At 43.2% G+C, this 25,935-nt stretch overlaps 1 protein-coding gene across 9 annotated transcripts in view; it reads left to right on the plus strand.

The window, feature by feature from the left end:
- Window positions 1–25,935, plus strand: part of LOC137376405 (girdin-like) — a 413,979-nt gene that overhangs the window by 325,013 nt on the left and 63,031 nt on the right. For all 9 annotated transcript variants that reach the window (XR_010976210.1, XR_010976209.1, XM_068044907.1 and 6 more), the window contains one exon: window positions 26–171. Coding sequence is in view for 7 of the 9 variants with exons in the window: in XM_068044907.1 (XP_067901008.1) it covers window positions 26–171 (146 nt within the window). In the remaining 2 variants the exon portion in view is untranslated. The remainder of the gene's footprint in view (window positions 1–25; window positions 172–25,935) is intronic.

Here is a 25,935-nt window from a genome sequence, read left to right on the forward strand (position 1 = left end):
AAGATTTTATCCTATATCCATGCAGCTCCTGAGCCAATTAAAAGGGAAACTTGAGGAAGAAAACCGACATTTGCTAAACCAGATTCAGACATTAATGCTACACAACAAATCATTGTTGGAACAGAGCATGGAGAGTAAGGATCTATTCCACGTGGAGCAAAGACAGTATATGTAAGTAGCATGAGAATAAGTACTTTCAACGTAATAATTAAAACCACTGTCTCCTTGCCACACTGAAAAGAACACATTGTCTTATTATCTTGTCACCAGCAGTGGAAAGTAAGACAGATTTCCTGCACTACATTGTCTTCAATAGGTTTCTCAAATAGGAGCCAGAACTTCCTTAAGCCTGGATCACCTACTGTGTTATGACTGTTCAAAATACTCATTAAACCTTAAGAGTCTTCAGATCCTTATAAATAGAGCAAAAGTTGCTTAATATGATCACTGGTTAATAGCATCATTGGCAAGGCAGAAGGTATCACAATGTTAAAATCTTCACTAAGAGTGAGAAGTGCAGTTAGACAAAACTTATTTCTGCAAATTGTTGGAGTGTGGAAAGATTTTCCACAGGAAATGGTTGAGGTAGAGATCATTTTAGAGGAAAATCAGGTAAATATTTGAACCAGCGGTAACTATAGGACTGTGGGGAGAGTGGGACAATGGAATAAATTTTTGCTTGTTTTAGCAGAACTAGCACAACCACTATAAATAAAGATTTTTATTCACATAATGCCTTTTACAACCAAAGCACATCCCCAGATGCTTAACAGCCATTTTTGTAATGTGGGTGAAGTGCCAGCCAGTTTGTGCACAGCAAGCTTCCACAAACAGCAATGAAATAAATGACCAGATAACCTTTGTTAGATTGAGGAATAACTGTTCGCTAGGTCACTGGGGGAACTTCCCTGCTCTTTGAATAGTGCCATGAGATCATTTGCATCCACTTGAGACGCCAGAGGGTAGCTCGGTTTAAAGGACAGGACCTCCGATATTTCCAGCATTCCCTCAGTACTGTGTTGAAGTCCCAACGTCGGTTGTGTGCTCACATTTCTGGAGTGGGGCTTGAACCCACAACCTTCTGACTCCAAGGCAAGATTGTTACCAGAAAACGAAGGCTGTCACCTATTTAAGTTACTGATTTTACAAGGAATATCTTTGTTTGAAGATGGCATGTTGCTCTGTGCTATATAAATGCAACTCATTTCTTCTCTGAGAATATGGTTAGTGTAATTAGGTTCTGGATTATCAAATACAGCATATCAAGGTTTGTGGCTGTTCAGAGATTTGTGTGTATGTACCTGCTCAAAATTTGGTTTTGAAAATTTTGAATATAAATCCCTTAATCCTTTGCTTCAGGTTCTGATGAATCCTCTTTTTCTAATGAATCTTCTGTTGACAGCTCATTAGGGTTTCTGTCAAGTGAGTAATTTTCCTAGTGTGTACCTTATAGCAATCACTTCGGTTAAACCAGTTCTCAACCGATAATTCTCATAGTAGACTTTATACCTTTTAATTTTTTAGGGATGAATTTGTTCATTGCTGTACTGTGATGCTGAAGTTGTTATTAATTCACCTCCATGCACTTTAATACTTTGGATCCCAACCCCAAATTATGAAGGGATAACAACTTCATGCACTTAATATCAAATGCTTTAAATTCTACATTTCCTTTATATGCACTTGTACATCATCTTCATGGAGGATCAGAAGGAATAGCATGGTGTCATACCCAGTAAAGACACATCATATTCATACTTTTAAGATACAAACTTCATTCAATGTGGAATCTTTGAAATTGACAGTGTGTTGCAAGCTGGCTGCCGAAGGTCAGCTGACTTGGCCTGTGTATTCAAACTGTCTCACTGTCTCGAAAGGACAAAAGGATACATTCCAGACTAAGAGGTGTCAACTACCCCCACCCTGAAACCATCAAGAGACATTCCTGAATTGAATGGGATCTTCTGAAACAACAAGGTGTGAAGTAGCCACATCATAACAGTATTAGATCTATCCAGACATCTGTAGATAGCCATGGATTCCACATCCTGGTCCATTGTGTGGTCATACCAGGGGCGAAGGCCTTGTGTCAACAAACAAAAACTCTGGTGGGTTTTGACCTTAAAAGGCAACCCTCTGGAGGGAGAGAGAGAGAGGGAGAAATCACAACAAGCTCACAGAAGGAGTCCAGCCAAGGACTGTGGAAAGATCCATCCTAACAAGAAGAAGCAGCCCTGCTGATGATTCTACACTTCAACCCGGTGCAGCAGAGAACTGACAGTGGCCGTCACCTTCAGTCTGAAATCTTAACCACCAGAAATCTACAACACCTCAACAGATTCAAGACTCCAAGCAACTCAGGCCTGTACCTTTGAAAAGAGTCTGTTCTAATTAAAAGATTCAACAGGTGTACCGTAAACCACAAACAGCTATCATACCTTGAACTTTCAACCTTTGCCTTCTGTCTATCTTGAGAGTGCATGTGAGAGTGAATGTGTGCATGAGTGGTGTTACAGATATTTCGGGGAATGAATATTGTTCAATAAATAGTTAATCTTCTGTTCGAAACCTACAAGAAAACCTGTCACTGTCTATTTATTTGGCAAGTAAAATACTCAGGCTAACTCATTTTAAACAACACGATTATGGTCAGTTGGGAGGTTAACAGTGGGAATCACCCACGCCCCTTACCACCTGTCCATAACAGTGGTACAAAATGTATAGCAAAGGAGTGTCCCAAATAGTGTGGGTGCGAGAACACAGCCCTGTTTCACGCCACTCAGGATAGGAAAGGGGTCTGATGAGGTGTCGCCATGTTGAATTGTGCCTTTCATATTGTCATGGAATGAGGTGATGATACTTAGTAGCTTTGGTGGACATCCAATCTTTTCTAGTAGTCTGAAGAGACCACGTCTGCTGACGAGGTCAAAGGCTTTGGTGAGATTAATGAAAGCAATGTAGATGGGCATCTGTTGTTCACGGCATTTCTCCTGTATCTGACGAAGGGAGAACAGCATGTCAACGGTCGATCTCTCTGCACGAAAGCCACACTGTGCCTCAGGGTAGATGCGCTCGGCCAGCTTCTGGAGCCTGTTTAGAGCGACTCGAGCAAAGACTTTCCCCACTATACTGAGCAGGGAGATTCCACTGTAGTTGTTGCAGTCACCGCAGTCACCTTTGTTTTTATAGAGGGTGATGATATTGGCATCGCGCATGTCCTGAGGTACTGCTCCCTCGTCCCAGCACAGGCATAGCAGTTCATGTAGTGCTGAGAGTATAGCAGGCTTGGCACTCTTGATTATTTCAGGGGTAATGCTGTCCTTCCCAGGAGCTTTTCTGCTGGCTAGAGAATCAATGACATCACTGAGTTCCGATTTTGTTGGCTGTATGTCCAGCTCATCCATGATTTTCTTCTCCCTGCTGCTTTCACATGCGTTCAAGTCCTCTGAAGAAGGAATTTTCCTCCACACAAGATCAGGGGGCAGGTTGTTCAACCTTGCCCGTCTAAGAGCGAAGTCCAAAGTACGGAAAGTCCTCATCAGGGAACTCCTCTTTGCTGACGATGCTGCTTTAACATCTCACACTGAAGAGTGCCTGCAGAGTCTCATCGACAGGTTTGCGGCTGCCTACAATGAATTTGGCTTAACCATCAGCCTCAAGAAAACTAACATCGTGGGGCAGGACGTCAGAAATGCTCCATCAATCAATATTGGCGACCACGCTCTGGAAGTGGTTCAAGAGTTCACCTACCTAGGCTCAACTATCACCAGTAACCTGTCTCTAGATGCAGAAATCAACAAGCGCATGGGAAAGGCTTCCACTGCTATGTCCAGACTGGCCAAGAGAGTGTGGGAAAATGGCGCACTGACACGGAACACAAAAGTCCGAGTGTATCAAGCCTGTGTCCTCAGTACCTTGCTCTATGGCAGCGAGGCCTGGACAACGTATGTCAGCCAAGAGCGACGTCTCAATTCATTCCATCTTCGCTGCCTCCGGAGAATAATTGGCATCAGGTGGCAGGACCATATCTCCAACACCGATGTCCTCGAGGCGGCCAACATCCCCAGCTTGTACACACTACTGAGTCAGCGGCGCTTGAGATGGCTTGGCCATGTGAGCTGCATGGAAGATGGCAGGATCCCCAAAGACACATTGTACGGCGAGCTCGCCACTGGTATCAGGCCCACCGGCCGTCCATGTCTCCGCTTTAAAGACGTCTGCAAACGCGACATGAAGTCCTGTGACATTGATCACAAGTCGTGGGAGTCAGTTGCCAGCATTCGCCAGAGCTGGCGGGCAGCCATAAAGGCGGGGCTAAAGAGTGGCGAGTCAAAGAGACTTAGCAGTTGGCAGGAAAAAAGACAGAGGCGCAAGGGGAGAGCCAACTGTGTACCAGCCCCGACAAACAAATTTTTCTGCAGCACCTGTGGAAGAGCCTGTCACTCTCGAATTGGCCTTTATAGCCACTCCAGGCGCTGCTCCACACACCACTGACCACCTCCAGGCGCTTACCCATTGTCTCTCGAGATAAGGAGGCCAAAGAAATGGAGTGTCCCATACAGTTTCTTGGCATGCTTCAAGGTTTTAATTCCAATTTACTTTTTTCAGTCTCAACTGTAATTTATCTAAGTAACAGAATTTGACAGGAAGACAATAAGATGGATTTATTGGTTGGCTTTTCTTTGTGCACAACTTACTTTCTAGCAGTTCAATCTTTCTTCCCAAGGTACTTATTATCGGTCTTGGGAGAGAAAGAAGCTGTTAGCTGCTACTTCACAGAAACGTAGAAAATTTATAGCACAGACAGAGGCCATTCAGTTCATCGTGTCTGTGCCAGCCTAAAAGGAGCAATCCAGCCTAATGTCACTTTCCAGCTCTTGGTCTGTAGCCCTGTAGGTTACGGCACTTCAGGTGCATATACAAGTATTTTTAAATACCTCTACCACCCTTTCAGGCAGTAAGTTCTAGACCTTCAACACCCTCTTAGTGAAAAAAAACTTTCTTCAACTCCCATCTAAACCTTCTACCAATTAGTTACTGATCTCTCTGCTTAGGGACATAGGCCCTTCCTATCCACTCTTACCTAGGTCCCTCATAATTTGTTACACTTCAATTAAATCTCCCTTCCAGTTCCAAAGAAAACAATCACTGCCTATCCAATTTTCTTTCATAGCTCAAATTCTCCATTCCTGGCAACATCCTTATAAATCTCTAATGTAATCTGGAATGTGGTGACAAGAACTATACACAGCGCTCTAGCTCTGGCCTAGCTAGTGTTTCATACAGTTCTGACATGACCTCCCTGCTTTTATATTCTATGCCACAGCTAATAAAGTATCTCATATGCCCTCTTAACCACCTAATCTACCTGTCCTGCTATCTTCAGGGATCTCCAAGTTCCCTCTGTTCCTCTACACTTCTCAGCATCCTACTATTTATTGTGTATTCCCTTTGATAGCCTTCCCCAAGTGCATTACCTCACACTTCTTCCGTTTGAATTCCATCTGCCACTTTTCTGCCCTCCTTACCAGTCCGTGGAGACCTTTCTGTAGTCTACAGCTTTCTTCCTCAATGTTAGCCACACGAGCAATTTCTGTATCATCTGAAAACTTCTTAATCATGCCCTTTACGTTTACGTCTAAATCGTTGATAGGTACCACAAAAAACAAGGGACCTAGTACTGAGCCCTTTTGAAACCTCAGTGGAAATAGCTTTCCTGTCACAAACACCTGTGAGCCATCAACCTTTGCTCCCTGCCACTGAGTCAATTTTGGATCCAACTTTACACTTGTCCTTGGATCCCCTGGGTTCTTATTTTCTGGCCACTCATGGGACCTTGTCAAACACCTTGCTAAAATCCATCTAGCCTACATTAAATGCGCTACCCTCAACGACCCTTCTTGCTACCTCCTCAAAAAATATTGTTATGAAGGTGTTTCCATGTTTTAATATTTTTGAGGACTTGTGTGTAAAAGTCTGTGGAAATATGAGAGGAGCAGATGACATAAAACTTGGTGGGGGGGTGAGTTGTGAGGAGGATGCAGAAAGGCTTCGGGGTGATTTGGACAAGTTGAGTGGGCAAATGCATGACAGATGCAGTATAATGTGGATAAATGTGAGGTTATCCACTTTGGTACCAAAAAAAGGAAGATTATTATCTGAACGGCTATAAACTGAGAGAGGGGAATATGCAACGAGACCTGGGTGTTCTCATACACCAGTCGCTGAAGGTAAGCGTGCAGGTGCCACAGGCGGTAAAAAAGGCAAATGGTATGTTGGCCTTCATAGTGAGAGGATTCGAGTACAGGAGCAGGGATGTCTTGCTGCAATTATGCAGGGCCTTGGTGAGATCACACCTGGAATATTGTGTGCAGTTTTGGTCTCCTTATCTGAGGAAGGATGGTCTTACTATAGAGGGAGTGCAGCCAAGGTTTACCAGACTGATTCCTGGGATGGCGGGAGTGATGTATGAGGAGAGATTGAGTCGGTTAGGATTATATTCGCTGGAGTTCAGAAGAGTGAGGGAGGATCTCATAGAAACCTATAAAATTCAAACAGGACTTGACAAGGTAGATGCAGGAAGGATGTTCCCGATGGTGGGGGAGTCCAGAACCAGGGGTCATAGTCTAAGGATACGGGGTAAACCTTTCAGGACTGAGATGAGAAGTTTCTTCACCCAGAGAGTGGTGAACCTGTGGAATTCGCTACCACAGAAAGCAGTTGAGGCCAAAACATTGTTTGTTTTCAAGAAGGAGTTAGATATAGCTCTTGGGTTTAAAGGGATCAAAGGATTTGGGGGGAAAACGGGAACTGGTTACTGAGTTGGATGATCAGCCATGATCATAATGAATGGTGGAGCAGGCTCAAAGGGCCAAATGGCCTACTCCTGCTCCTATTTTCTATGTTTCTATGAGCTGCTGGACTTTTTTTTTAAAAAGGTCGCTGGAAGGACTTTGTTTAAAAACACACTTCCTGGAAGTCACATGCCTTAAGCTAAATAAAGAGCAAGAGTCTTGGTGACTCGGGGAGTTGTTTACAGAGAAATGACATGTCAAGATTTATGGAGGTCAAGAGTTGGTTTCGTTTTGAATATTGTTTTGAATTATTTGGGGTCAGCCTGCTAAGAGAAGCCACCAGCATCCTTTTCCACCTCTTTAAGAAACACTGAGAATCCAGTGTGAGAGCTGAAACCCCTGATGCCGCATTTCTGCTAGAAAGTCTGCCAGACTAATCCTCGTGTTGCCTGAAGAGAACTGTTCTATCCCATCTTCTATCCCATCCTTGATCCTGTCCAGTATCGTGGAGCCTGTCCTGTATCCTAGCCTATCGTCGAGCCTGTCCTGTATCCTAGCCTGTCTTCGAGCCTGTCCAGTATCCTATACAGTTCTGTGGAACGAGCCCTTCAAAGAAAATCAAGTGTGCCATCACAGGCCAGCAGGTAGGTGATTGGTTGGGGATGAAGCTAGCTGTTTGGTGAGTATCTGGTCAGTAGTTAAGGTTGATTCTAATCCTAACTTTTAAAATAGTAAAGGAACTAGTGGTAAGCTCCATAAAATATATAAAAAAAGGAAAATAAAATAAATAATTTAATAAAATAATTAAGTAAATTGAAACACATTAAGGATGGCAGGACAGGTGTCACGGCTTCAGCAAGTGGGAGCTCGTGGATGCCAGTATGATCCAGGGCAAACACGTCTGCAGTAAGAGTTTGCAGCTCGAAGAGCTTTGGCTCAGAGCCATTGAACTGGAGGCTGAGTTGCAGACACTGCGACACATCAGGGAGGGGGAAAACTACCTGGATACTTTGTACCAGGAGGCAGTCACACCCCTTAGGATAGGGTCTTCTGATTTGGTCAGGGACAGGAGAATGTAGCTGCAGCTGATGCAGGTAAGGGGACCCAGAGGGCAGGAGTCTCAACCTTTGCTATTGTCCAATGGCTTCCTGTATCATGGTGCCATGTTCAGGTTGCTCATCCACCCTGCAGCCCCCACTCTCATCCAAACAAGCTGAAAGAACCTCAAACCTGTTCAAGTGGAGGGAGAAAAAAGGAATGATGTTGTAGTAGGGGACAGTATGGTTAGGGGGATTGACACTGTTCTCTGCAGCAAAGAGTGAGAGTCCAGACGGCTGTATTGCCTACCCGGTGCCAGAGTTCGGGACATCTGCTCAGGGCTGGAGAGGAACCTACAGTGGGAGGGGGAGGATCCAGTCGTTGTGGTCCATGTCGGTACCAACAACATAGGCAAGACAAGGAAAGAGGTTCTGTACAGTCAGTATGAGGAATTACGCACTAAATTAAGAAACAGAACCTCAAAGGTAATAATCTCTGGATTATTACCTGTGACACTTGCAAATTGGCATCGGGCAAATAAGATTAGAAAAATTAATGTGTGGCTCAAAGACTGGTGTGGTAGAAGTGGGTTCCGGTTCATGGGGCACTGGCACCAGTACTGGGGAAAGAGGTGGGATGGTCTATACTTGAATCGTGCTGAGGCTGGTGTTCTAGCGAGTCGCATAACTAGGGAAGTGGAGAGGGGTTAAACTAAATAGTGGGGTAAGGGATCAAGGTTGGGAAGAGGTGGTAAATCAAAGAGTAGAGACAAGGCAAGAGATAAAGGTATTAATATGGGAAATGATAAACAGATCGTGAAAGGAAGGGACAGGGAGTACAAATCTAAGAGTAAATCAGGAGAGAAGGCTAGAGGTTACAAAAATAATAAAAGGACAAAACTAAAGGCTCTGTATCTGAATACACATAGCATTCAAAACAGAACAGATCAACTGATAGCACAAATAAAAATAAATAAGTGTGATCTGATAGCTATTACACACACATGGCTGCAGGATGACCTAGATTGGGACCTGAATATGAAGGGTAGATGGTATTTAGGAAGGACTAGAAATTAGGAAACGGTGGCTCTGTTAATTAATGATGGTATTAGCACAATTAGAGAGGGATGATCAAAGTTCAGGAAACTAGGATGTAGAAGCAGTTTGGGTAGAGATGAGAAATCATAAAGGCAAGAAGTCACTTGTGGGACTGGTGTACAGGCCACCTAACGCTAACCACACTGTAGGACAGGGTATAAAGGAAGAAATAATGGGAGCCTGCAGAAAGGTGTGGCGATAATAATGGGGGATTTTAACCTACATGTAGACTGGAAAAATCAGACAGGCAGAGGTAGCCTAGGTGAGTACATAGAATGTTTTCGGGATAATTTCTTGGAACAGTACGTTCTGGAGCCAACCAGAGAGCAGGCTATACTAGACCTGGTATTGTGCAACGAGCTAGGATTAATTATTGACCTCATAGTTAAGGCGCCCCCGGGTAGCAGCGATCATAATATGATTGAATTTTACATTCAGTTTGAGGGAAAGAAGAGTGGGTCCAAGACCAGTATTTTAAACCTAAATAAGGGCAAATATGAGGGCATGAAAGCAGAGCTAGCTAAAGTAAACTGGCAAATTAGGTTAAGGGATAGGTCAATAGAGATGCAGTGGCAGACATTTAAGGGGATATTTCAGAATACACAGAACAGATGCATTCCAGTGAGAAAGAAAAATTCCAAGGGGGAGATCTGTGTTCCGTGGTTAACTAAAACAGTTAAAGATAGTATCAAATTTGAAGAAAAAGCATATAATTGCTCAAAGATGGGTGGCAGGTCAGAAGATTGGACAGAATATTTTTTTTAAAAAAAGCAAAGATTGACTAAAAGATTGATAAGGAAGGTAAAATTAGAGTATGAGAGAAAGCTAGCTAGAAATATAAAGACAGATAGTAAGAGCTTCTATAAATATTTTAAAAAGAGTTAACAAAGTGAACGTTAGTCCTATAGAAAGTGAATCTGAGGAATTAATAATGGATAATAAGGAGATGGCAGATGAATTAAACAGGTATTCACTGTAGAGGATACAAGTAATATCCCAGAATTAGCTGTAAGTCAGGGAATGGAAGGGAGGGAGGAACTCAAGAAAATTACAATCACCAGGGAAGTGGTACTGAACAAATTGTTGGAGCTGCGGGCTGACTAGTCCCCGGGTCCTGATGGACTTCTTCCTAGGGTGTTAAAAGAAGTGGCTAGTGAGATAGTTGATGCGTTAGTTTTAATTTTCCAACATTCCCGAGACTGGAAAATAGCGAATGTAACTCCTTTATTCAAAAAGGGAGAGAGACAGAAAGCAGGAAACTGCAGGCCAGTTAGCTTAATACCGGTCTCAGGGAAAATGTTAGAAGCGATTATTAAAGACGTTATAGGAGGGCACTTAGAAAAATTCAAGGTAATCAGGCAGAGTCAACATGATTTTGTGCAAGGGAAATCCTGTTTAACCAATTTATTGGAGATCTTTGAGGGAGTTACATGTGCTGAGGATGAAGGGGAACCGGTGGATGTATTGTACTTAGATTTCCAGAAGGCATTTGACAAGGTGCCAGCCACATCAAAGGTTATTGCAAAAAATAAAAGCTCATGGTGTTGGGGGTAATATATTGGCATGATAAAAGATTGGCTAGCTAACAGAAAATGACCCATTTCCTGGTTGACAGGATGTAACAAGTGGTGTGCCATAGGGATCTGTGCTGGGACCTCAACTTTTTACAAATTATATGAATGACTTAGCAACTATACCTTCAGTCCCTTCATCTAAGTTTGCTGATGACACAAAGATAGGTAGGAAAGTAGGTTGTGAAGAGGACATAAGGAGGCTACAAAGGGATATAGATAGGTTAAGTGAGTGGGCAAAAATCTGGCAGATGGAGTATAATGTTGGAAAATGCGAAGCTGTCCATTTTAGCAGGAAGAATAACAAAGAAGCATATTATCTAAATGGTGAGAGATTGCGGAGCTCTGAGATGCAGAGGGATCTGGGTGTCCTAGTGCATGAATTGCAAAAGGTTAGTATGTAGGTGCCACGTGTAATTAGGAAAACTAATAAAATGTTATCGTTTATCGCGAGGGGAAGAAGTAGGGAGGTTATGCTTCAGCTATACAGGTCATTGGTGAGACCACATCTGGAGTACTGTGTACAGTATTGGTCTCCTTATTTAAGGAAGGATGTAAATGCATTGGAAGCAGTTCAAAGAAGGTTTATAGATTGATAACCTAGAATGGGAAGGCTATCTTACGAGGAAGGATTGGACAGGGTAGACTTGCATCTGCTGGAATTTAGAAGAGTAAGAGGCGACTTGATTGAAACATATAAGATCCTGAGGGGTCTTGACAGGGTGGATGTGGAAAGGATGTTTCCCCTTGTGGGAGAATCTAGAACCAGGGGTCACTGTTTAAAAATAAGGGGTCACCCATTTAAGACCGAGATGAGGAGAAACGTTTTCTCTGAGGGTTGTGAGTCTTGGGAACTCTCTTCCTCAAAAAGCGGTGGAAGCAGAGTCTTTGAATATGTTTAAGGTAGAGGTAGATAGATTCTTGATAAGCAAAGGGTGTAAGGTTAACGGGGGTAGGTGGTAATGTGGAGAAATCAGTTCAGACATGAACTTATTGAATGGCGGAGCAGGCTCGAGGGGCCGAGTGGCCTACTCCTGCTCCTAATTCGTATGTTTGTACGCTGCAAAAAAGATCCCAGTGACAGCCATCTACGAGTATCCGGACACCAGACTGTAAAAGGCCAGTGGAAAACCATGCATATCTTGTCCTTTCTTCCATCAAGAATTAACAAGTATTTGGTCAAAGTATTTTTTTGTCTTTTAAGTAAAGAGATCTCTGTAGAAAAAACTTGTTGATTTTTTTTCTTTAACCTTTGTGTGTGTGCATGTGTGTGTATATGTGTGTGTTGAGCTAATTTTAAAGGGAACTTTTATATTTCAATCTGTGTTAATGCTTAGCATCTTTACTGAATAAGTCTTGTTTTATAATTTTGTTTATTAAAGAAACCTGATTAGTGAATTTTATTCTGAAATAAAAGGAGTATATAATTTACCGTATCGGTAACTGGGGTAAACATTTAAATATATGTTGTGACCGGTGAAGAAGTGGAACTAAAGAGAAATAGTGCTTTCCTCCCTCCTCTGTCGTAATATATAATTGAGGGCTCTGTGTGGGATCACCCAAAGCCAACTACGTGCAGTTGTAAGTGGGGTAATAATAATTGAAAAGGAAAACACCCGATTTCATGTGCATTAGAGTGAATTTTACACTACCAGATGACTTTGTCAGTTGCTTCGACCTTTCTGGGGAGCGAGGACTTATCCTTGAGTGATTTGAAAAACTTAACCAAGCCTAGGCTAAAAGAATTGCCAGAAAGTTAGAGTTAAAACTAGGAGCTAAGAAAGTAGACATAATTGAGGTAATAGCACAGCATTTGAAATTGGAAGAAGGAATAGGCAATCCAGATGGTAGTTCAGTTCAGTTAGCTAGAATTCAGTTGCAGATGAAGCAGCTTGAACGTGAAAGAGAAAAATAAATGAAAAAATTGAACTTGAAAGAGGAAAAGACAGAGAAAAGGAAGCAAGAGAACAAAATGAAAAAGGGAGCATTTCAGAAGGAGAGAGAAAAGGAGCGAGAAAGGGAATTCGAATTAAAGAAAGCTGGAACTAAAACAAAAGGGTGGCCTTGACTCCAGTGAAAATTCTGGTGAGGCAAGAACTGACCCCAACCCAGGACCCAGTGGAGAGCTGTTTAAGTTTGTGCAAGCCCTCCCAGAGTTTGAGCATTTTTGAAAAGCTTGCTAAACAGTTGAGGTGGTCGAAAGAAAACTGGACACTGCTCATACAAAGCAGGTTGATGGGCAGAGCTCATGAAGTTCATGCCATGCTTTCCGATGACCTTTCTGCAGATTGAGATGGCAAAAAGACTATTCTCACTGCTTATGAGCTAGTCCCTGAAGCTTCCAGGCAGAAATTTCGGAACCTCCGGAAACAGCCTGGGCAGATTTGTATAGAATTTGAGAGGTTTTAACTTTGATCATTGAATGCGGGCACTAAAGGTAAAGGCCACGACCCTTAGGGAAATAATTCTCCTGGAGGAATTTAAAAAATTCACTTGGTCTGTTAGTAAGAGCCCACATAGAGAGCCAGAAGGTTTCAAAAGCCAGACAGGCAGCTGAGATTGCTGATGATTATGAACTTGTTTACAAGCCCAAACCCTTTGTCTGTCACCCCCACAAACCCGAGAAGGATAGAAGGTCAGAGGGTGAAAGGAAGGCAAGTAGCCGGGGGCAAGAAGGGACAGCTGGGAATCCCCCGGGATCTACTCCTCTGGCCAGAAAGGAGACGCTCAGGGTGGAAGTGAGGTCCGAAAGACTAAGTGTTTCCATTGCCACACGGTGGCAGACCTTCATGAAGAATGCTGGAAGTTGCGGGTAAACCATGGGACTTGTTGGGGTATACAAGGCCAATGCAGAGAAACAGGCCCTAACTGGGAGTACGACAGATCAGGCTGTAGCTCTGACTGCAGCTGTAAGGCCAAGTACAAAAACCACTGAGTGCAGGGAGCATGAACAAGATATCTGTGAGTTATAGGGAATTCTTGTCAAAAGAAAAAGTCTCTCCTTATCCCTCAAGTGAGGCAGGTAAACCTATAAATTATACTTAGGGGTACAGGAGCTATCCAAACTCTTTTGCTGGGGAAAGGCATAACATTTCCACCAGAGAGCGCATTGAATGCCAAGGTTTTAGTGAATGGTATCGACGGGGAGTAGATACCCATACCTTTGTATCGGGTGCACCTAGAGTGTGACCTAATGTCTGTAACAGTAGGAAATGTCCGTAGTTTGCCTGTAGATGGAGTTGACTTACTCCTGGGAAATGATTTGGCCGTAGTGTAAGTAGTGGCTTCTCCAGTAATCACGGAAAGACCAAGTGAAGACAGAGCAGTTGCAGGGAAAGGTTCCAGGAGGTTTTCCTTCATGTGTAGTTACCCGAGCAATAGGTAAACAACTTCCATTGTCGGAGGTTAAATTGGCACCACAGACAGATGGCTAAATATCTGAAAATTTCTTTGGGGATTTGGATAATCCAAAGAAAATGTTTAATAAGTCTTCTCTGATCAAGGCTCAGCAAGCCAATCCAGAGCTAAGTAAAGTGGTACAATTGGTACTAACTGAGGTTGAAGCAAAGGGATTTCCGGAAGGTCACTATATTAAAAATGGGATTCTGATGAGGAAGGGGAGACCACAAAGAACAGTACAGCACAGGAACAGGCCATTCAGCCCTCCAAGCCTGCGCCGATCTTGATGCCTGCCTAAACTAACACCTTCTGCACTTCCGGGGCCCATATCCCTCTATTCCCTTCCTATTCATATATTTGTCAAGATGCCTCTTAAACGTCACTATCGTATCTGCTTCCACCACCTCCCCTGGCGGCATGTTCCAGGCACTCACCACCCTCTGTGTAAAAGACTTGCCTCGCACATCCCCTCTAAACTTTGCCCCTCGCACCTTAAACCTATGTCCCCTAGTAACTGACTCTTCCACCCTGGGAAAAAGCTTCTGACTATCCACTCTGTCCATGCCGCTCATAACTTTGTAAACCTCTATCATGTCGCCCCTCCACCTCCGTCGTTCCAGTGAAAACAGTCCGAGTCTTTCCAACCTCTCCTCATAGCTATTGCCCTCCAGACCAGGCAACATCCTGGTAAACCTCCTCTGCACCCTCTCCAAAGCCTCCACGTCCTTCTGGTAGTGTGGCGACCAGAATTGCACACAATATTCTAAGTGTGGCCTAACTAAGGTTCTGTACAGCTGCAACATGACTTGCCAATTTTTATACTCTATGCCCCGACCGATGAAGGCAAGCATGCCGTATGCCTTCTTGACTACCTTATCCACCTGCGTTGCCACTTTCAGTGACCTGTGGACCTGTACGCCCAGATCTCTCTGCCTGTCAATACTCCTAAGGGTTCTGCCATTTACTGTATACCTCCCACCTGCATTAGACCTTCCAAAATGCATTACCTCACATTTGTCCGGATTAAACCCCATCTGCCATTTCTCCACCCAGGTCTCCAACCGATCTATATCCTGCTGTATCCTCTGACAATCCTCATCATTATCCACAACTCCACCAACCTTTGTGTCGTCCGCAAACATATTAATCAGACCAGCTACATTTTCCTCCAAATCATTTATATATACTACAAACAGCAAAGGTCCCAGCACTGATCCCTGCGGAACACCACTAGTCACATCCCTCCATTCAGAAAAACACCCATCCACTGCTACCCTCTGTCTTCTATGACTGAGCCAGTTCTGTATCCATCTTGCCACCTCACCTCTGATCCCGTGTGACTTCACCTTTTGTACCAGTCTGCCATGCGGGACCTTGTCAAAGGCTTTACTAAAGTCCATATAGATAACATCCACTGCCCTTCCTTCATCAATCATCTTCGTCAGTTCCTCAAAAAACTCAATCAAATTACTAAGACACGGCCTCCCCTTCACAAAACCATGCTGTCTCTCGCTAATAAGTTCGTTTGTTTCCAAATGGGAGTAAATCCTGTCCCGAATAATCTTCTCTAATAGTTTCCCTACCACTGCCGTAAGGCACACCGGCCTATAATTTCCTGGATTATCCTTGCCAGCCTTCTTAAACAAAGGCACAACATTGGCTATTCTCCAGTCCTCTGGGACCTCACCTGTAGCCAATGAGGATGCAAAGATTTCTGTCAAGGCTCCAGCAATTTCTTCCCTTGCCTCCCTCAGTATTCTAGGGTAGATCCCATCAGGCCCTGGGGACTTAATGCTTTGCAAGACACCCAACACCACCTCCTTTTTGATAATGAGATGCCTGAGACTATCTGCACTCCCTTCCCTCGGCTCATCATCCACCAAGTCCTTCTCTTCGGTGAATACTGATGCAAAGTACTCATTTAGCACATCACCCATTTCCTCTGGCTCCACACACAGTTTCCTTTCTCTGTCCTTGAGTGGGCCAACCCTTTCCCTGGTTACCCTCTTGCTCTTTATTTATGTATAAAAAGCCTTGGGATTTTCCTTAATCCTGTTTGCCAATGACTTTTCATGACCCCTTTTAGCCCTCCTAACTCCTTGCTTAAGTTCCTTCCTACTGTCTTTATATTCCTCAAGTGCTTCATCTGTTCCTAGCTTTCCAGCCCTTACAAATGCTTCCTTTTTCTTTTTGACTAGGCTCACAATATCCCGTGGTATCCAAGCTTCCTGAAACTTGCCTTTCTTCCTCACAGGAACATGCTGGTCCTGGATTCTAATCAGCTGACGTTTGAAAGACTCCCACATGTCAGATGTTGATTTACCCTCAAACAGCCGCCCCCAATCTAAATTCTTCAGTTCCTGCCTAATATTGTTATAATTAGCCTTCCCCCAATTTAGCACCTTCACCCAAGGACTACTCTTATCCTTATCCACAAGTACCTTAAAACTTATGGAATTATGGTCACTGCTCCCGAAGTACTCCCCCACTGAAACTTCGACCACCTGGCCGGGCTCATTCCCCAATACCAGGTCCAGAATGGCCCCATCCCTCGTTGGACTATCTACATACTGTTTCACTCCTCACAGATCTGCGGACGAAGAATGGACGGTAGTTGACCAGGTAGTGGAATCACCCAAGTATCACCAGAAAATATTAAGGATAGCCCATAGCGGGACATGTGGGGATCCGGAAGACCCAATCACGTATAAGTTGACATTTTTACTGGCCCGGTCTTTACAAAGACATGGTGCAGTTGTGTAAAAAGTGCCATACGTACCAGATTATGGGAAAACTGGCACCTCTAATTCCCATACCAGTTTTTGGGGAACCATTTAGTAGGGTGATGGTAGACTGTGTGGGACCTTTACCGAAAACAAAAGCAGGACATCAATATATGTTCACTATTATGGATGTGGCTACTCGGTTCCCAGAGGCCATTCCCTTGCAAGCAATTTCTGCTAAGGTAGTGGTGGAAAAGTTAACCCAGTTCTTCATTCGATATGGATTACCGATTGAGATCCAACCGGATCAAGGTACCAATTTTATGTCTCAAATTTTTCAGAAAGTTATCAGTAATTTAGGTACAACACAGTTAAAGTCTTCAGCCTACCACCCATAGACGCAAAGGGACTTTAGAATGGTACCATCAGACCCTCAGTGATGATCAGGGCATACAATCATGAATATCCCCATGATTGGGATAAAGGGCTGAAATTTCTTCTGTTTGCTACTAGGGATTCACCTAATGAGTCCACCTGTTTTAGTCCTTTTGAATTAGTTTTTGGATATGATGTAAGAGGTCCTGTCAAATTAATCAAAGAAAAGTTTTTAGAGCAGAAGGACCAATGTTCCATGTTAGATTATGTATCCGTGTTCCGGGAGTGGCTCACGAAAGCCTGCAAAGTGGCTCAGGAACACCTGAAAACTTCCCAAACAACTTTGAAGAAATAGGCAGACAAGCATGCCAAGACCCGAATATTTCAATCAGGGGATGAGTTGTTAGTATTACTGCCTTTACAGGGTGAACCGTTGAAAGCACGGTTCAGTGAACCATATAGAGTAGTCAAAAGGATTGGTAAAGTAAATTATTTGGTTGACGCCCCAGGTCGCCGGAAAAAGAATCGGCTGTGTCACATCAATATGTTGAAACAATATCACTGTCAGGAGGAGACTTAAGCAAGAACAGATTTGTCAGGTAGTAGGGACAGTGAAGGATGAAAGGGATAGTAAGGATGAGGCAGAAGGAGCCCTAGACAATTCTCAAGTTGAACCTTCTACTATCTGGTTAGCTAATACTGAATTGTAAGGGAGATTGGACACTGTGCCTTCATATTTAGATGCAGAACAACAAGAAGACCTAACAAGGCTACTCACAGCATTTTAAAGGAGTCTGTAGGGACAAACCAGGATGTACAACCTTAGTCATACATGATGCGGATGTAGGAGAATCCTCTCCTATAATACAGCATCCTTATCGCTTAGGTCCAGAGAAACAGGCCCAAGTAAAAGCAGAAATCCAATACATGTTGGAAAACACCTAATTAAACCCAGTCAAAGCAGCTGGAGTTCCCCTGTCATGTTAGTGTCTAAGCCTGATGGTTCAAATAGATTTTGCATAGACTACAGAAAGGTTAATGCAGTAACAAAGGCAAACTCCTACCCAATTCCTCGCTTGGACGACTGTATTGACAGAGTTGACAGTGCCACATTTCTCACCAAAGTAGATTTAACACCCCGAGCTAAAAAAAATATCGGCCTTTGTCACACCAGATGGTCTTTTCCAATGCCGAGTGATACCCTTCGTGTTAAAAAGTGCCCCAGCAACTTTCCAGAGACTAATGAACCAAGTTGTAGCCAGTTTTCCTAACTGTACCTTGATGTGCTAGTATACGCTGACACTTGGAAGGACCACTTGGAACAATTGAAAGTTCTGTTTAGAAAATTACAGTTGGCTGATTTGGTGACAAACCTTGCCAAAAGTGAATTTGCGAAAGTGCAGGTAACCTACCTCGGGCATATAGTAGGGCAAGAACAAGTGTTGCCAAGAACAGCAAAAGTGCAAGCATTGAAGGAGTTCCCTGCCCCCAAGACTAAACGGGAAATCATGAGGATTTTGGGGATGTGTGGTTTCTCCCACAAGTTTGTACCAAATTTTAGCACTATAACTGCTCCATTGACAGATTTGCTACAAAAAAAGAAAGCCAAGGTAATGGGTCAGGAGAATGTCCAGTATCTTTTGAGAGGCTGCAAGCCATTTTCATCAATGAACCATGTTGGCTGCCCCAAATTTTACTAAGTCCTTCAAAGTAGCAATTCATGCTAGTGACCTGGGGTCGGTGCAGTCCTGTTACAAGACGATGAATAGGACATAGAAAGGTCAGTGGGATACTTTTCCAAAAAGCTAAATTGACACCAAAAGAGATACTCTATGGTGGAAAAAGAAACTCTGGGCTTACTACTAGCTCTTAAACATTTTGAAATATATGCCTGCTACGACTTCAGAAAGACACTGACACTGATCTTAACCCCCTAGCCTTTGTAGAAAAATTCAAAAACCAGAATGGAGTTTACTATTGCAGCCGTATCACTTAAAGATTATCCACATTGCGGGGGAAAATAATGTAATTGCTGATGCTTTGTCTAAAATTTAACTTTGTTTTGAGTTATGCATACAAAGATGATACAGGGCATAACTGTTAATTACAGGTAAAGAGTGAATGTGTCAATCTGGTTTAGTTTTTTCATATTTTTCTTTCTCACACTTTGCAATGAAAGCATTTAAAAATGGTGTTTCATTTCAAGGATGGAGGTGTTTCCTTGTTCTAATATTTTTTGATGACTTGTATGTAAAGGTCTGTAGAAATATTAGAGGAGCTGCTGGACTTGGGCTTTTATTAAAAAGGTCACTGGAAGGACTTTGGGACTTTGTTTAAAAACACACTTACTGGAAGTCACAGGCCTTAAGCTAAGTAAACCGCGAGCGCCTTGGTGACTAGGGGAGTTGTTTACAGAGAAGTGACATGTTAAGATTTATGGTGGTCAAGAGTTGGTTTTGTTTTGGATATTGTTTTGAATCAGTTGGGGTCATCCTGCTAAGAGAGCAGCCACCAGCATCCTTATTCCACCTCTGAGAAACCCTGATAATCCAGTGTGCTAACTGAAGCCCCTGATGCCATATTTCTCCTGGAAAGTCTGCCAGCCTAATCCTTGGCATCGCCTGAAGAGAACTACTCCAAAAAAGATCCCAGTGACAGCCGTATACAAGTATTCATACCAGACTGAAAAAGGCCAGCGGAGAACTGCGCATATCTTATTCTTTCTTCCTTCAAGAATTAACAAGTATTAGGCCAGAGTACCTTTTGGCTTTTTATAAAGAAATCTCTGCAGAGAAAACTTCTTTATTTTTTCTTTAACTTGTGTGTGTTGGGCTAATTTAAAAGGAAACTTTTGTATTTCAGTATGTGTGTTAATGCTTTGCATCTTTACTGATTAAGTCTTGTTTTATAATAAATTAATAATGTTGTTCATTAAAGAAACCTGGTTGTTGGATTTTATTCTGACATAAAAGAGTATATAATTGGCTGTACCAAAAGCTGGGTAAACATTCAAATATATGTTGTGACCAGTGGAGAAGTAGAACTAGAGAAAGACAGTGCACGCCTCCTGCCTCGGTCGTAACAATATGATCAAATTAGTCAGACACTGCCTTCCCCAAACAAATCTATGCTGACTGCTTTTGATTAATCAGTGACTTTCTAAATGATTATTTACACTGTCCCTCATAAATTTTTTTCTGTAATTTGCCCACCACCAAATTTAGGTTCACTGGCCTTTGATAACACGGTCTATCCCTTTTTAAACAACAGTACAATGTTAGCAGTCTTCCAGTCCTTCGACAGCATGCCTGTTGCAGAGAGAATTGGGAAATGAATGTCTGAGCCCTCGCTATTTTCTCCCTTGATTCTCTTACCCTAGGATAAATTTCATCTGGGCCTGGTAATTTATCCACTTTCAAAGATGGTAAATACCTTAATTTCAAGCCCCCCCCCCCCCCCCCCGCCCCCCGGTCTCTCTATCTAAATATTTTTATTTATTTATACCATGCAATATTTTACACTCCTGCTCCTTAACTACAATGTCTGCAACACCCATCTCTTAAGAACATAGTTTAAGAAATAGGAGCAGAAGTATGCCACTTGGTCCCTCAAGCCTGCTCCGTCATTCAATAAAATCATGGCTGATCAGATTATGGCCTTAATTCTACTTTCCTCCCTGCCCCCCTACCCCTTTACCTACTTCCTTGTAGATCACAAATCTAACTAGCTCATCCTTGAACATATTTAATGACCCAGCCTCCACTGCTCTCTTGGGTAGAGAATTCCAAAGATTAACGACCCTTTGAGAGAAGAAATTCCTCCTTATCTCTGTCTTAAATGAGAGACCCCTTATTTTGAAACTGTGCCACCTAGTTCGAGATTCCCCCACAAGGAGAAACATCCTCTCAGCATCTATCCTGGCAAGTCCCCTCAATCTTTTATGTTACAATAAGATCACTTCCTGTTCTTCTGAACTCCAGTAAGTGTAGGCCCAACCTGCTGAACCTTTATTCATAAGGCAACCCCTTCATCCCAGGAATCAACCTAGAGAACATACTCAACTGCCTCCAATGCAAATATATTCCTCCTTAAACGAGACGAAAACTGTACACCGTATTCTAGTGTGGTCTCACCAATGCCCTATGCAGTTGTAACAAGACTTTCCTACTTTTAAACTCCATCCCCCTTCCAATAAATTCCAACATTCCATTTGCCTTCCGAATTATTTGCTGTGCCTGCATGCTAACATTTTGCGATTCATGTACAAAGACATCTGTACCGCAGCATTCTACAGTCCATTTAAATAATATTCTGTTTTTCTGTTACTTCCAGAAAAGTGGAAAACCTTACGTTTCCCCACATTATGCTCCATCTGTCAAATTCTTGCCCGCTCACTTAACTTATCTATATCCCTTTGCAAACACTTTGTGTCCCCCTCGCAGCTTGTTTCCAACTTATCTTTGCATTGTCAGCAAACTTGGCTACAATACATTGGTCCTTTCATCCAAGTCATTAATATAGATTGTAAATAGTTGAGGCCCCAACACAGTGGCACCCCACTAGTTACAGCTTGCCAACCTGAAAATGCCCCATGTATCCCGACTCTGTTTCCTGTTAGTTAGCCTATCCATGCCAATATTTTTTTTTATTCGTTCATGGGATGTGGGCATTGCTGGCTAGGCCAGCATTTATTGCCCATCCCTAATTGCCCTTGAGAAGATGGTGGTGAGCCACCGCCTTGAACCACTGCAGTCCATGTGGGGTAGATAAACCCACAGTGCTGTTAGGAAGGGAGTTCCAGGATTTTGACCCAGCGACAGTGAAGTTGGCAATATAGTTTCAAGTCAGGATGGTGTGTGGCTTGGAGGGGAACTTGCAGGTGGTGGTGTTCCCATGCATCTGCTGCCCTTGTCCTTCTAGGTGGTAGATGTCACAGGTTTGGAAGGTGCTGTCTAAGGAGCCTTGGTGCATTGCTGCAGTGCATCTTGCAGATGGTACACACTGCCACTGTGCATTGGTGGAGGGAGTGAATGTTTGTGGATGGGGTGCCAATCAAGTAGGCTGCTTTGTCCTGGATGGTATTGAGCTTCTTGAGTGTTGTTGGAGCTGCACCCATCCAGGCAAGCGGAGAGTATTCCATCACACTCCTGACTTGTGCCTTGTAGATGGTGGAGAGGTATTGGGGAATTAGGAGGTGGGTTACTCGCCGCAGGATTCCGAGCTTCTGAACTAATGTAGCCACGGTATTTATATGGCTACTTCAGTTCAGTTTCTGGTCAATGGTAACCCCCAGGATGTTGATATTACCCCTAACACCATGAGCTCTTATCTTGTGCAGTAACCTTTTATGTGGCACCTTATCGAATGCATTTTGGAAATCCAAATACATTTCATCTGCTGGTTCCCCTTTATCCACTCTACTTGTTACTTGCTCAAAGAACTCTAATAAATTTGTCAAACACAATTTTCCTTTCACAAAATCATATTGACTCTCATCGTATTATGATTTTCTAAATGTCCTGCTGCTAATGGATTCCAGCACCAAGAGTGCAGGCGGGTATGCCAGGAGCAGCACCAGGCATACTTCAAAATCAGATGTCAACCTGGTGAAGCTACAATACAGGACTACTTGCGTGCCAAACTGCGTAAGCAGCATGCAATAGACAGAGCTAAGCGATCCTATAACCAATGGATCAGATCTAAGCTCTGCATCCTGCCACATCCAGTCGTGAATGGTGGTGGACAATTAAACAACTAACTGGAGGAGGTAGCTCCACAAATATCCCCATCCTCAACAATGGGGGAGTCCAGCACATCAGTGCGAAAGATAAGGTTGAAGCATTTGCAGCAATCTTCAGCCAGAAGTGCCGAGTTAATGATCCATCTCTGCTTCCTCCTGAAGTCCCCAGCATCACTAATGCCAGTCTTCAGCCAATTCGATTCACTCCGTGTGCTATCATGAAACGACTGAAGGCAGTGGATACTGCAAAGGCTATGGGCCTTGACAATATTCCGGCAATAATACTGAAGACCTGTGCTCCAGAACTTGGCACGCCCCTAGCCAAGCTGTTCCAGTACAGCTATAACACTAGCATCTACTTGGCAATGTGGAAAATTGCCCAGCTATGTCCTGTACACAAAAAGTAGGACAAGTCCAACCGGCCAATTACTGCCCCATCAGTCTACACTCAATCATCAGTAATTAATCCTGTCTCATTACATGTTACCAGATCTAAAATAGCCTGTTCCCAGGTTGGTTCCAGAATGTATTGTTCTAAGCAACTGTCCCGAATACACTATGAACTCATTCTCAAGGCTACCTTTGCCAATTTGATTTGTCCAATTGATATGAAGATTCAAATCACACATGATTATTGCAGTACCTTTCTTACAAGCTGCCATTATTCTTGATTTATACTCTGTCATACAGTAAGCTACTGTTAGGTGGCCTATAATCTACTCCCATCAGTGTTTTTTCCCCTTAATATTTCTTATCTCTATCCAAATTGATTGATTCTACATATTGATCTTCCAAGCCAAGATCATTTCTCACTACTGTACTGATCTCATCCTTTATTAACAGAGCTACCCCACCTCCTTTTCCTTTCTTCCTTTCCTTCAGAAATGTCAAATCCCTTGAATATTTAGTCCCCAGCCATTGTCACTCTACAACCATGTCTCTGCAATGGCCATAATATCGTATCCATTTATTTCTATTTGTGCTATCAATTCATCCATCTTGTTAATAATGCTGTGTGCATTCAGATAAAGAGCCTTTAATTTTGTCTTTGTACCATTTTTCCCTGGTCTCGCCCTATTTGCTGGCGCAGTTTTATGTTTGTTCGTTCTGTCCCTTCCTGTCACACTCTGGTATATCATTACTCCTATCACTACGCTGTACCATTGCCTTGTCCTTTCTCGTTAACTTTCTAAATCTCCCCTCACTTGAACCATCCCCCCACTATTTTGCTTAAAGCCCTCTCTACAGCCCTAGTTATACGATTAGCCAAGACACTGGTCCCAGCGTGCGGTTGAAGTGAAGCCTGTCCCAACGGTACGACTCCCTGTTTCCCCAGTACTGGTGCCAGTGTCCCATGAATTGAAATCCATTTCTCCCACGCCAATCTTTGAACCACCCATTCAACTCTTTGATCTGATTTACCCTATACCAATTTGCTCGTGGCTCTGGTAGTAAACCAGAGATTATTACCTTTGTGGTTCAGCTTTTTAATTTAGTCCCTAGCTATTTGCGCTTCCCTTAGCAGAACCTCTTTTTTAGTCCTACATATGTTATTGGTACCCACGTGAACCGTGACAGCTGGATCCTTCCCCTCCCATTCCCATCCAAGTTCCTTTCCAGCCCCGGGGAGATGTACTTAACCCTGGCACCGGACAGGCAACACAGCCTTTGGCACTCGAGCTCTTGGCTGCAGAGAACAGTATCTATTCCCCTAACTATACTGCCCCCTACTACTACTACATTCCCTTCTACTCCCCGGACTTGAATGGCCAGGTCTACTACGGTTTGTGGTTAGTTTGCTCATCCTCCCTACAGCCATTGCTCTCGTCCACACAGGCTGCAAGAACTTTGAACCTGTTGGACAAGTGCAAGGGCTGAGGCTCCTCCATTGCCGTCTTCTGGATCCCCTTACTTGCCTCACTTGTAGGCACATCCTCCTGTCCCTGACCACAGACCAAATCTGAAGTATCTAAGCTAAGGGGTGTGACTGTCTCCTGGAACGAAGTGTTTAGATAACTTTCTCCCTGATGCATCGCCCTGTCCGAAACTCCGGCTCCAGCTCATGACCTCTGAGCCAAGGTTTCTCGAGCTGCAAACACTTCATGCAGATGTGGTTGCAGTGGATCACACTGGTGTCCACCAGCTCCCACATGCTACAGCTGCAACACATCATCTGCCCTGCCATCCTTATTGTACTTTGTTTAACTAATTAGGGTTTCATGTTTAGAAATAACACTCAATGATAATTTGTAGTTATAGTAAGTAGTTTAACTAATTAAGCTATAACTTTAATACAGGATTTGTATCTCCCCAGTACTAGTTCAAACTACTGCCCCAGTTTAGAGAAAATAATAGAAACCTTAAAACTCACCAACCAATCACCTATCTGCTTACCTAATTAATGCCTCTGGACTTTAACTCTCAGGTCTCGCTGTTTCCCTCTCTCAGACCACTCCTTATTCTGTAAATAACTGGAACAGCACCTCTTCCTTCACTGCGCTGAATTCCCATACTCACCAGATTCCTGACTTAAGCACTCTGTTGAAGCAGGACTCTGTTGAACTGGACTTTATGCTACTTACTTTGTGCGTTAGCAGAAGCCTCCCGTAATTATACTAGCAAAAGTTCCTGACTGAGCCCCTGCTGACCAGGTAACCAGTTCTAACTAGTCACCTAAATAACTCTGTAGCTGCTAAGAGCAGGCAGCTTATCTATCACTGACTAACACTGAAAGAAGCTGCAAGTTAAGGTTAAATTTAAGCTAAATGTGAAATGCAAAACTTGACTAGATTTTAGAATGAGATCAACCCTCAAAACCCTTAAGATTCCCACATTTGCCAAATTCCTAACTTAAGTACTCTGCTGAAGCAGGATTCTGTTGAACTGGACTTTGGGCTACTTACTTCTTTTGTGAATACAGATGCAAAGTATTCAGAAAGAACCATGTCCGCGTATTCGCCTCTATACGCAAGTTACCTCTTTGGTTTCTAATCAGCCCAATTCTATCCTTAGTTATCTTCTTGATGTTTATGTATTTATAAATAAACATCTTTGGATTTTCCTTGTCAATATTTTTTCATGCCCTCTCTTTCCTGATTTCATTTTTAATTTCACCCCTGCACTTTGTGCACTCTGCTAGGCTTTCTGCAGTATTGAACTCTCGATATCTGACATAAGCTTTCCTTTTTTTGCCTTCTC

The sequence above is a fragment of the Heterodontus francisci genome, chromosome 13, assembly GCF_036365525.1.
Source record: "Heterodontus francisci isolate sHetFra1 chromosome 13, sHetFra1.hap1, whole genome shotgun sequence".
In the NCBI taxonomy this organism is placed as follows: domain Eukaryota; kingdom Metazoa; phylum Chordata; class Chondrichthyes; order Heterodontiformes; family Heterodontidae; genus Heterodontus; species Heterodontus francisci.